At 48.2% G+C, this 11,917-nt stretch overlaps 1 protein-coding gene across 1 annotated transcript; it reads left to right on the plus strand.

Moving 5' to 3' along the window:
• Positions 1–976: 976 nt before the first annotated feature.
• Positions 977–3,816, plus strand: LOC310683358 (transcription factor HES-5-like). The gene is made up of 3 exons (XM_083453197.1): positions 977–1,129; positions 1,855–2,032; positions 2,638–3,816. Exons 1-3 carry the CDS (start codon positions 1,064–1,066, stop codon positions 2,868–2,870), a joined length of 477 nt encoding a protein of 158 aa, XP_083309323.1. The 5' UTR covers positions 977–1,063; the 3' UTR covers positions 2,871–3,816.
• The last annotated feature ends 8,101 nt before the right edge of the window (positions 3,817–11,917 follow it).

Below are 11,917 nucleotides of genomic sequence, written 5' to 3' on the forward strand. Positions count from 1 at the left end.
ATAAACATGAATTAATGAAAGCAAAAAACAAAACAAAAAAATGCATTACAGCGGGGAAAATGCATGTTTAAAAATTTGCACGTGAGCCAAAATTGCTTCAAACTGTTGTGAATATTGTGTAACAATGTGCTTCAATTGTTGTCACCTGCCCTGGGACCTGAGGCTGAGCAGCCCTTCAATAAATAGTAATAGTAATACCTCAGGTTAAGTACTTGATTCGTTCCGGAGGTCCGTTCTTAACCTGAAACTGTTCTTAACCTCAAGCACCACTTTAGCTAATGGGGCGTCCTGCTGCTGCCGCGCTGCTGGAGCGCGATTTCTGTTCTCATCCTGAAGTGAGGTTCTTAACCTGAAGCACTATTTCTGGGTTAGCGGAGTCTGTAACCTGAAGCGTATGTAACCTGAAGCATATGTAACCTGAGGTAGCACTGTAGTAATAATAATCTGATGCTGAAAATGTGTAAGAATGAACAAGCCTGGAGCAGTGAGAAACCGAGATGGACAGATTTGCCCATGCCAATTCTGAGGCCTATGCACGGCACTCGTTTGGACGTGTGTGTGTGTTTTTCCCCTCTTTAGGCAAGCGAAGGCTCTCTCCTGCCATCGCTTGCCATACATGCACTGACAGCGCCCCCGTGCCCACTAATGGCTGCGAGATGCACCTTGTGATGGTCTGGAATGTGATTAATCTGTCCCGTGGCCTTTGCGAGTGGAGGGGCAGCCTGTTCCCAGCTCCCCGTGTGTGTAATCCCTGATCCCAATCTTTCACGTAGCGCAGACTCCCCACCTGCTCATCTGGGAAAAGGTCATTATCCTGAGGCTATTCACTGCCAACGGAGCATGCAAGGCGAGCTGCTTCCTCTATTGTCTCTGCCGGCCCCTTCTGATTGGCTCCCGAGTGTGGGAAACTCGAAGGAAGCACAGACCCACAGCATCTCAGGGAGCCTGGCTGGTATAAATAGAAGGCAGGAGCAAGCCACCTCTCACAGCGTATTCGCCCAAGGATCTCCTCCTAAGCAACATCTGCCTCTGTAGCTTGGCAAAGAGAGAGAGAGAGAAAAGGATGGCACCTTCCAGTCTTGTCTTCATGGATCAAAATGGCCTGCTCACCCCGAAAGAGAAAAATAAAGTAAGTAAATGGATGGATGTGGGGTGCTCTAGCGGGGTACATCTGCTTTAAGGGTGAAAGCGGGGTTTAACAGTCATTCACTCCAGAGAGCACTGGGAATCGTAGTTCTGGGAAAAGAAGAGTAACTGTCTCTAATGGAGAATTCCGAGCACTTAAACTAAAACCTGCTTGATTCTTTGGGGGTAACTCATAGACCCACTGAAATTAATGAAGTTAGCAATAGTGATTAGCTTTGATGAGTCTGCTCTGTGCATAGCTGTCAACGTTTCCCTTTTTAAAAGGGAAATTCCCTTATTCCAAATAGGACTCCTCGCAAGGAAAGGGAAAAGTTGACAGCTATGGCTCTGAGTAAGGCTAGCCCTGAGTAGAAACTCATCCTGTTCTTCCCCTGAAGAGATCGTTTTTATTTAACGTCAAATTGATATCCCGAACCTTCCTCCAAAGGGCATGCAAATACCACAGCAATGCAGTTATTACTTCTAAAACACAGTTTAAAGCAACCTGCTAACAAATTTAAAATCTCCCCAAAGTAAGCTCCTAGTCGCAAACTGTTGATTTCAGAGTTGCTAGGAAGAATAAGCCGCTGTTTGTAAATGGCAAAATGTATTATTATTTTTGCATGCCACCTGCTGGGGAATCTAGCAAGTGTGTGCATTAAGAATGGGGCTCCGTTTGAACGTCTCAGCTAAGTGTATCTGTGTTTTTCCCCCCCTCCTCCTTTGCAGCTTAGAAAGCCAGTGGTGGAGAAAATGCGCCGCGACCGAATCAACAGCAGCATCGAGCAGCTGAAGCTTCTGCTAGAGAAGGAATTTCAGAGGCACCAGCCCAACTCCAAGCTGGAGAAAGCCGACATCCTTGAGATGACCGTGGACTACTTGAGGCAGCAGAGCCAGCAAACCAAAAGTGAGTAGACCGATAGGGCCTGTTCAAAGAGACTTGAGACAAGTGGGGTGTGTGGCTACAAAATGTTGCAGTATATCTCTGCCTCCCACTCGTTGAAGCAACGTCATTTATGAGCACAGGGGGCTGCCTTCTACTGAGCTAAGCCACTGGCTCATCTAACTTACACTGCCTGGTGAATGAACCTGCCACCTTCTGCATGCAAAGCAGATGCTCTACCACTGAGCTATATAGCCTTCCCCTCAAATTCTCCCTTCCAGTAAAGGCCATTTCACATGTCCCCTTCCATTTCCCATTTTCCCCCAGCCAATATTTAAAGTTCTCTGGCTAAATGAGCATATTCAGTCATCATGAGGCTGCCTCCCCCACCTCCTTGTTATTCTTTTGGTGAAGATTCGTTTGCACTTCTGCAAATCTTGGGGTTTCCCCAAGCATCCAAACTCTCCCTTCCCAATTGGCCCCATTTGGGCTGCAGTCCTTTCAGCACTCACCACCTGAGTTTGACACCAGAGGGAGCGGCATTAGAGAATGTGATTTAAAAGTGTTCCCCCAAGCCAGCGCATGAATATTAAATCTCTCTCTTCTTCTCCTCCCTTTTCCTTCTCTAGCGTTGGGACCTGTTCATAAAGATACACAGGTGGACTTCACCGAAGGGTATTCCAGATGCATACAGGAAGCCTTCCAGTTCATGTCTCGCCACAAAGTCCATGCAGAAACTCAGGCTAAGCTCGTGGACCACTTCCAAAGGAACCAGCTATCTCTGCCTGAAGCCGTCCACTCAACGTCCAGGCTGAAGCATTCTTCCTCCAAGAACATCCATGCTCTTTGGAGGCCCTGGTAGGCTGCTCAAAAGCTGCCAGTGGACTTTGTTTCTAGAGGGAGGGCTGGACTCTATCCAATAATCCAGCCCTGGTCTTCTTCTTCGTAGGGAATGTTATTTCCCCCTCCTTTTAAAATTATTTATTCTCGGGGAGAAACAGAATGATTTGGACTCGTGTAGTCTGTTGAATGCCCATCTTTGATGGGCAAAACCCACACACTCTGGAGAAGAGGGTGGGGACATGTATCTTCATAATGAAGGCGGCGTGGGAGGGTGTTATGTCTTGAACAGCAAATTGTATGCTGTCGAAGTGTAGAAAGATTTTTCAGAATCTTGAAGCTGCCAAAGGTGGCAGCAGGACAGGGGTGGGGAACTGAAAGGGCCTCTACATGGTGTGAATCCCCAGCCAGCCTAGCCAATGGTTAAGCATTTTGGCATCTGGAGGCTCACAGGTCCCCCATCCCTGCAGTAGGAGATCGTTCTCCCTTTGCCTGTAAAAAGCTTCTGGCTTTTGCTCTCTTCCTGCTCTGAGAAACCAGATTTCTGGTTTCCTGGTGGGATGATGATGATGATTATTTTTTGTCTGGTTGATAGAAACTTCAGGTCTTCTGTTTTGGACAAAAAGAATGCTGTGATGTTTCGCTGATTGTTTCTTAGAGAAACGGTACTCTCTCCCTTTCTATTAAATAAGAAAAAAGTCTAGTGAGAGGTTCTGATTTTTCAATGTCATACATTCTGAGAGTAAGAACGATTCGTTCTCGATTGTGGTTTGTTTGTTTTTTTGTTTCATTGAAATAATGGTGTTTCCTCTTGGATGGGGAATGTTGCCACCCGTGTCATGGGTGGTGTATGTTTTTTTGGTTTGTTTTTTTATCCTGATGCCAGGATCAATATATTGAGTGCATACTGTGTATGCCTTTTGTATACGCCATTTGAAAGCAAAAGAATAAAAATTAAAATAAACCGTGCAATTTTCTGGGCCTTGCTTTGTTTGGAAGTGGGGAGGAATCGATGGCCACGTTGAAAACAACTCAGTACTGTTTCTTCTTCTTCTTCTTCTTCTTCTTCTTCTTCTTCTTCTTCTTCTTCTTCTTCTTTAGTATCTAATAAAGTTCTGTTCAGAGTACACTCAGTGAAACTGATGATCCTATGGCAGTGATGTCTGTTCACTTCCGTGACCCTACTCTGAGTATGACTAGTATGGGCTACAACCCAGATGTGGGGAACCAGATGTTGCTGAACTACAACTCCTGTCATCCCATGCCATATGACATGCTTGCTGTGGTTGATGGGAGTTGTAGTTCCGGAACGTCTGGGAATGTCTGAAGAACCAACCATTCCCCACACCACAGAGGCTCTCCAGGATTTCAGGTACAGACTTACCTGGAGACACCAAGAATTGAACCTGGGACCTTCTCTGCATTCAAAGTTGATGCTCTACCACTGAGCTGTAGCCCTCCCCTTAAGACACAGGAACACAGGAAGCTGCCTTATACCAAATCAGACCACTGGTCCATCAAGCTCAGGGCTGAACCTGGGCCCTTCCACATACAAAGCAGATGTTCTACCATTCAGCTGCACCCCTTTCCCATTTATGTGCAAGGTACTTAACAGAGTACAAAGCGGATAGGCCCCTGCCCTGATGCGCCTACAATCTAGTGAGACAATAAGGATAGAGGAGGCATGGGATAGCAGGGATGGACATGCGAGTGTTGCTGTTTATGCGAACTAAGCAAGAGTGGGGTATGGGAACAAGCAGAGTTTCCCAAACTTGGGTCTCCAGCTGTTTTTTGAATGACAATTCCCATGATTCCTGAGCATTGGTTCTGCTAGCTAAGGATGATGGGAGTTGTAGTCCAACAGAAGCCAGAGACCCAAGTTTTGGGAAACCCTGTTGCTAAAGCCTCCCAGAAAGAAAGAGGAGGAGGGCTCAAAGGAAGATCATAGACTCGTAGAATTGTAGAGTCAGAAGGGATCCCAGGGGCCATCTAGTCCAACCCCCTGCAAAGGATATAGGAGCAAAGTTGGAGGCGCAGTAGCAGGAGGTTGGTCTAGTTGACCCTGAGGTCCCAACCGATTCTAGTTCAAGAATTATCTAAGCCAGTGGTTTTCACCCAGGGTGCTATGGCACCCTGGGGTACCTTGAAGGATGCTCAGGGGTGCCATGGGCAACACTGGCCTCTGTCTCTCTTTTCTTCCGTCTTTCCTCTGATGCCCTCTGGGTTCGAATTCCCACTCAGCCATGAAACTCACTGGGTGCCCTTGGAGTCAGCCTCACCTACCTCACAAGGTCGTTGTGGGTGAGGACATGGGGAGGAGGAAAACCATGTGAGCCACCTTGAGATCATTGGAAGATCCAGGTGGTATATAAATATAAGGTAAGGTGATGCTGGTTGGCACTGTGGTCTAAACCACTGAGCCTCTTAGGCTTGCTGATCAGAAGGTCAGAGGTTCAAATCCCAGTGATGGGGTGAGCTCCTGTTGCTCTGTCCCAGCTCCTGCCCACCTAGCAGTTCAAAAGCAGGCTAGGACAAGTAGATAAATAGGCATCTCTGTGGCGGGAAGGTAAACAGCATTTCTGTGCACTCTGGCTTCCGTCACAGTGTCCCGTTGCGCCAGAAGCGGTTCAGTCCTGCTGGCCACATGACCCGGAAAGCTGTCTGTGGACAAACAGCAGCTCTCTCGGCCTGAAAGCGAGATGAGCGCTACAACCCCATAGTTGCCTTTGACTGGGCATAACCTTCCAGGGGTCCTTTAACTTTGTTACAAGAAAAAAAAACTCCTCCTTTTCCCCTTATGGGGTATCCAAGAGCCCATATAGAGTCCTTAAGTAGGTTCTCTCTCAGTGTCAAAGATGTCAAAGAAAAGAACAACTACCAGACTTTTAGAAGACATCTGAAGGCAGCCCTCTTTAGGGAAGCTTTTAATGTTTAACAGACCACTGTATTTTAATACTTTGTTGGAAGCCACCCAGAGTGGCTGGGGAAACCCAGGCAGATGGGCAGGGTATAAATAAATAAATGATGATGATGATGATGATGATGATGATGATGAAAATAACAGAGGCCAACCAGAGGAAGCAAAGCAGCTAGTAAGCCTGATCTTTATTAAACTGTTGCAACAGGTTCCCCACTCACCACACGCAGGAGGGCGGAGGAACCCCGAACAATGGTCCACAAGCCCTTATGTAGACTTTTGAAATTGCCCAGCCTGTAGCTCAAGACCCCCCCCCCCAAAAAAAAACATCATACATACATCACAGAAGGAGGCAGTCTACAGCAGAAATCCTGCCTGCCAGGATACCTGATCATGGTCACTGACTGCATTACCTGGGCAGCCTGGCCATTCTTTAGCGATGGTAAATACTTTAGTTCCTGAGTCCAGGTCACAGGCTCACTCTATTTATACACAAATATGCCCTTCAGACAGGATTTGCAAGCACAAAGACAATGGGAAGGGTTTCCCCATTTGCCTCCCTTCCTGCAGAGGAATATTTGAAGGTTATTGGGAGAATCAGAATGGCTTCAGGATTGTTCTCCTGTACTATTTCAGACCTGTGGTTTATATGAACTTATGTGTTTGCCTTGTACATTTATGAGCATGTCTTTTATAGATTTGAGAGCTTAGAATTCGTATAGCACCTTTTATATAAATATAATAAAATTAAAAATAAAATGAATGGAGAGCTTCCATATTCAGGGGGTGTGTACCTTCCATATTCGGGGGGGGGTGTACCTCTGAATACCCTGGGGGGGGGGGGCGGACAACAGGAGAGGAGCTGCAGCCTGAATGGGTGAACCGAAGAGAAGAAGAAGAGGAGTTTGGATTTGATATCCCGCCTTACACTCCCTTTAAGGAGTCTCAAAGCGGCTAACACTCTACTTTCCCTTCCTCCCCCACAACAAACACTCTGTGAGGTGAGTGAGGATGAGAGACTACAGAGAAGCGTGACTGGCCCAAGGTCACCCGGCAGCTGCATGTGGAGGAGCGGAGACACGAACCCGGTTCCCCAGGTTACGAGACTACCGCTCTTAACCACTACACCACACTGGCTTTCACCACACCGAGGCTTGTGCAGGAACTCAGAAGAAGGTGCCGCTGCCTTCAGATGCTCCAACATCTCCCTTTGAAATCTGGAGGGTCTGCTGCAGTTGACACCATAGAATGGTAGAGCTGGAAGGGACCCACCAGGGGGGTGTCCACCGGGGCGGGGGTGTCCCTTGGCCTGTGGCTTTCTTGCAGAGGGAGGGAAGAATTCTGCTTCCTCTCACATTCAGGATTTCTGCCCTTGCATTGTTGTATATTAAACAGGGACTTTCCCAGATTGTCTCTTAAAGAAATGAAACGATGGTCGGTCTTGTGTAGACGTTAGCTAGCTCCTCTTCAGCTAAAGAACTTAAGAGGAATAATCCTAGGAAGCTGCCGTGGACGCAGTCAGTCCTGTGACCCACCTACCTCAACAATGCCTGCACTGACCGGCAGCAGCTCTCCAGGGTTTCGGACGGGGGGACGGGGCACATTGCCAGCCTCCCCCCGGAGATGCCGCCCAGGACAGAAGACCTGCATGCAAAGCAGATGGTCCAATCCTGCACTATGGAGACCCCAGCCTGCCTGGAAGGATGTGGGTGTGGTCTCCCTTTGGGAATGAGGCTTCAGGAAGAAGGATGTGAAATGAAGATTCAGCCCAGCTGCAGGCAGAACAGCAGGTGCTTCCAAGTTCTGACAGAGGAGCAGGTCCATGGGGGGGGGGGGGTTGCCACGGTGACAATGACCCACCCTCCTTTGTGACATCTCTTGCTTCTCATTTAAAAGCCACAAACTTGCAGGCAACCATTGTGGGTTGGTAGTGAGGTGAGTGGAGGAGAGAGGCATTAATGGCGGTTGCTAGAGAGATTAGGAGAGGAGTTTGGTTTATTGTTATTTTTCCAGTTTCTTATTTTGATTTATTACTTTTATCTGATTCATTTGATTTTATTCACTTTTATTTGGTTTATTATTTTACTTTTTTATTTTAACACTTTTATTTTACTTTTTGTTCTCTTCTCCCTTTCCCCTCCTTGCGCTTTGTGGACCTGCTGGCTTGAACATGGGCATCACACACAGGAACGGAAGTGGCACTTCCATCATCTGCTCTGGAGCTTCTGACAGAGACCCCCAATGCTTCACACCTACTCCTCCTCCTTAACGTATGTGTCCTGATAGCATCGGAGATGATAAAGGGATGCCAGGGACTCCATGGTGGGGGCAATGGAGGGCCGCTTTGGCCCAGACTAGCCCCTGACCCTGAGATGCTCTTTCCTCCAGCAGGACCTCTTATGTTACTCCATAGAGGAAAGTGGGGAGCCAAAAAACCTGGCGGCCAACTGGCCTTTGCCAGTTCCCCCATCTCAGAGTAAGTAGCTCTCCTTCATGGATTTAGTCCTTTGAATCCTTCAATTTCCCCAAGAGGCTCCCAAAGCTACTCATCCTCTGCAGTTGATAACAGACCTAACGGGAAAACGGCATCAGAGAATTCTAGATGACATCAACTCATTCCATACCATTATGGATGCATGATTCCCACAACAAGTTTCTTGGCAAGACAAGGGCCTTCGCTGGCCACTTGAGTGTCTTCTTCAGCATCCCCAAAGAATGAGCTGGGCTGCAAAAGCTGCACCAAAGGGATGGGGCAACCCAGGCTAAAGGGGGTGGGGCTGTCCTCCCCCCACCCCCAATCTCACCAGGCTGCTAGGTAGGAGAGCAAGAGCCAGAGAGAGTTGTGGGAGACACAGAGACCGGCTTGCTCTGTGCTGAAGTCAAAGCTGCAACTAATGGAGAAGCAAGATCTGCTGGGGTTGTCAATGCTGTGAGCCCCTCCATCCTAAAACCATATATCATAAAGACACCACAGTCTCTGCTGACCTTCATTCCAAGGAAATCAAAGACCCCTGGAGTCTCACCGCTCAGAGACTGGGGTAGTTTGCAAATACAAACGCATACATACACAATAATTTGTGCCTGTATTCCTAACACATGATTAAGCGTGAAGGGCATGTTATGTGCTTTAGCAACAGCCCACCTGTAAATAAGGAAATGCAGCCACTGTTGCTGATTTATGAAAAAGCAAGAAAGCAAATATTCTCTGACTGTGGAGGCAGAGCAGAGACATTCTGGCTGGTAGCCATTGGTAACCATCCCCTCCATGAATGTCTCTCATCTTCTTATGAAGCCGTGTGGATTGCTGCCCACACATTTTGTTTGGCCTGAGACATTTTTCTGACTTTGGTGACAGAGAATCCTAGAACTGTAGGGCTGAAGGGACCCCAAGGATCATCTAGCCCACATATCCCCCTGAAATGGAAGAAGGCAGTGCACACATACACTGGTTCCATGTATGGAGTCCAGCTGGAGGGGTGGCTGGGTTTTATTCTAGCTCCACCAACTCTGGGGGCTGCAGACTAGCTTAGGGGGCTACAGTGCAGCCTGCATGGCCCCCACAGGGCTCTCTCCTCCAGTCCCTTCCTGCTGCCCCCCCTACTTTAGCACCTGAAGCAGCCTCGTCTCCCTGCCTAACAGGAAGACCAGCCCTTTCTCTCTTTCTTTGGCCTTTGCTATATCACAGGCCTAGATGCTTAGCAAACATTTTTGGGTAGCAGAGGCAGGGAGACAAAGACTGGCAACAGAATCAGAAAGGGCACCAGGTTGGGATTGGCAAAGCTCTCCGGCTTAACCATCTTGTCAATTGAAAACAAAGTAGCGAAAGGAATTGATTTTGATGATGTGATTTCAAAATTTGCAGAGAACAAAGTGTGTGTGGGGGGGAAGGTTTTAAGTGCTTATGCTCACAATGTTAAGTAAATAAACCGGAAAGCAACACTTTCAACTGTAAGTATCTTATTTCTCCTTCTTTTAAGAATTTCAAGCAGGGGGTGGCAATAAATTTTCTGCACCAGGTACCATCTGACCTTGCTATGCCACTGGTATGAAAGGTTCCTTTGGGCCAGCTGTTTAGAGCACCATAGACACACACCCTGCCACCCGCATCTAGAGAGTTAGGCTGCAAACGTCTGCCTGGATCCTTCAAAGGTTTATATGGGTCAGAACAGACAGTACTGTAGGGATGGAGGAGTTGTGCCCCCTCGACCCTCTTTCCTTCTATTCTCAGCTTTGCATCCCACAATGTGCTGCAATTGTGCTAAACCACAAGACTGTCACATTGGGATCTCTGCAAGGTCATTGCACTCCTGTATAGTTCAACACTTTCTGCCTTCTTCACAGCTGACCCAAAGGAAGTTGGATGATCTCCCTTCCTGTAAGGAAGAGCAAATGCTGCCCTCTTGTGGCACATGCTGGGATTCCCCCTCCCCAGCTTCACTTTCCAAACCTGGTGTAGGACTCACCAACAGACGTCGGTCTTTATTTGCTGTGTATTTATTCCAGCCTTCCTGCAAGGAGCACAGGGAAGCTGTCATGGTTCTCATCCCAGTGCAGTAGCTTAGCCTGGATTATATACATAGCTTCTTGAATTTGAGCTCACATTTCCCAGCTCCTAGCGCATGGGTTTGTTGTTTTTGTCGATGGAGTTTTCTTGGCAGGGATACTGGAGTGGCTTGCTGCTTCCTCCTCCAGGTGGATCACGTTTGGACAGATTGTGAAGCTGAGACTCCAATACTTTGGCCACCTCGTGAGAAAAGAAGACTCCCTGGAAAAGACCCTGATGTTGGGAAAGATGGGGGGCACAAGGAGAAGGGGAAGACAGAGGACGAGATGGTTGACAGTGTTCTCGAAGCTATCAGCATAAGTCTGACCAAACTGCGGGAGGCAGTGGAAGACAGGAGTGCCTGGTGTGCTCTGGTCCATGGGGTCACAAAGAGTCGGACACGACTAAATGACTAAACAAAAACAACAAGCGCATGGGTCGTCAAACGAAGGCCTGCGGGCCAGATCAGGCCCAATTGCCTTCTGAATCCAGTCCGCGGACGGTCCAGGAATCGCCTTGTGGATCACCAGCACGCGTGTTCTTTCCTTCTCCCTCCCTCTCTCTCTCACAGTGGTGGTGGCACCTCCTCCCTCCCTCCTCCTGGCTTCTCCCCACCATGCCTAGAGGAGGAAGGAAGCTGGGCTTTGTTGGTGCCAGCAGCAGCAGTGCTCAAGCGGCTGCCATTTTAAGCAGCCCCTCTCCAGAGCTCTTTCGCACGCTGCTTATCGTCCCTCTGCTGCCGCCACTTCCAGCCCCTGCTGTTCGCAAGACACAGGTAAGCAGCTTCAAAATATAGTCTGGCCCTCCACAAGGTCTGAGGGGCAGTGGACTGGCCCCCTACTGAAAAAGTTTGCTGACCCCTGTCGTAGCGCATGTTGGCCACTACACTGGACTTGGCTCCCCAGTCACCTTTCATCTGCCTCGCTCCCTGAATGCATCCTTCCCTAAAATACTTTTTGTGCCACTTTAAGAACTATGAGCGAACCCGAAAACTTACCCAGTAGGTTCAATTCCAGTGGGGACCCATTTTTTAAAACGTCAAAAAACAAAAGCAGCACACCAATTGCCCTCTTAGCAGCGCAACCTGGGCTGCACCCAGGACTGCCTCATCAGCACAAATTTGTACCCTCCTGGAGCAATTTCACCTGGCTGGAATGTGGCCTTGAGCTCTGACGTTACCTCCTTTTTACCTGGAGGATAGAAAAGGGCATGTGAGTGAATGTAGGAACTAGCCTACTGGGTAAAGTTACATTTTAGATTAGATGCTCTACAACAGGGGTCAGCAAACTTTTTCAGCAGGGGGCTGGTCCAGTGTCCGTCAGACCTTGTGAGGGGGCCGGACTATATTTTTTGGGGGGGAAATGAATGAATTCCTATGCCCCACAATTAACCCAGAGATGCATTTTAAATAAAAGCACACATTATACTCATGTAAAAACACCAAGCAAGCCCCACAAATAACCCAGAGATGCATTTTAAATAAAAGCACACATTCCACTCATGTAAAAACACGCTGATTCCCGGACCGTCCATGAGCCGGATTTAGGAGGCGATTGGGCCGGATCCAGCCCCCCCGGGCCTTAGTTTGTCTACCCATGGTCTGCAAGAC

This window comes from Podarcis tiliguerta, assembly GCF_965153285.1.
Source record: "Podarcis tiliguerta genome assembly, chromosome: 8".
NCBI lineage: Eukaryota > Metazoa > Chordata > Lepidosauria > Squamata > Lacertidae > Podarcis > Podarcis tiliguerta.

Coding starts and splice junctions, on each gene's coding strand:
- LOC310683358 (XM_083453197.1), top strand. CDS start 1,064: ATGGCACCTTCCAGTCTTGTCTTCATGGATCAAAATGGCCTGCTCACC. Junction 1,130..1,854: donor CCCCGAAAGAGAAAAATAAA/GTAAGTAAATGG, acceptor CCTCCTTTGCAG/CTTAGAAAGCCAGTGGTGGA. Junction 2,033..2,637: donor GCAGAGCCAGCAAACCAAAA/GTGAGTAGACCG, acceptor TTCCTTCTCTAG/CGTTGGGACCTGTTCATAAA.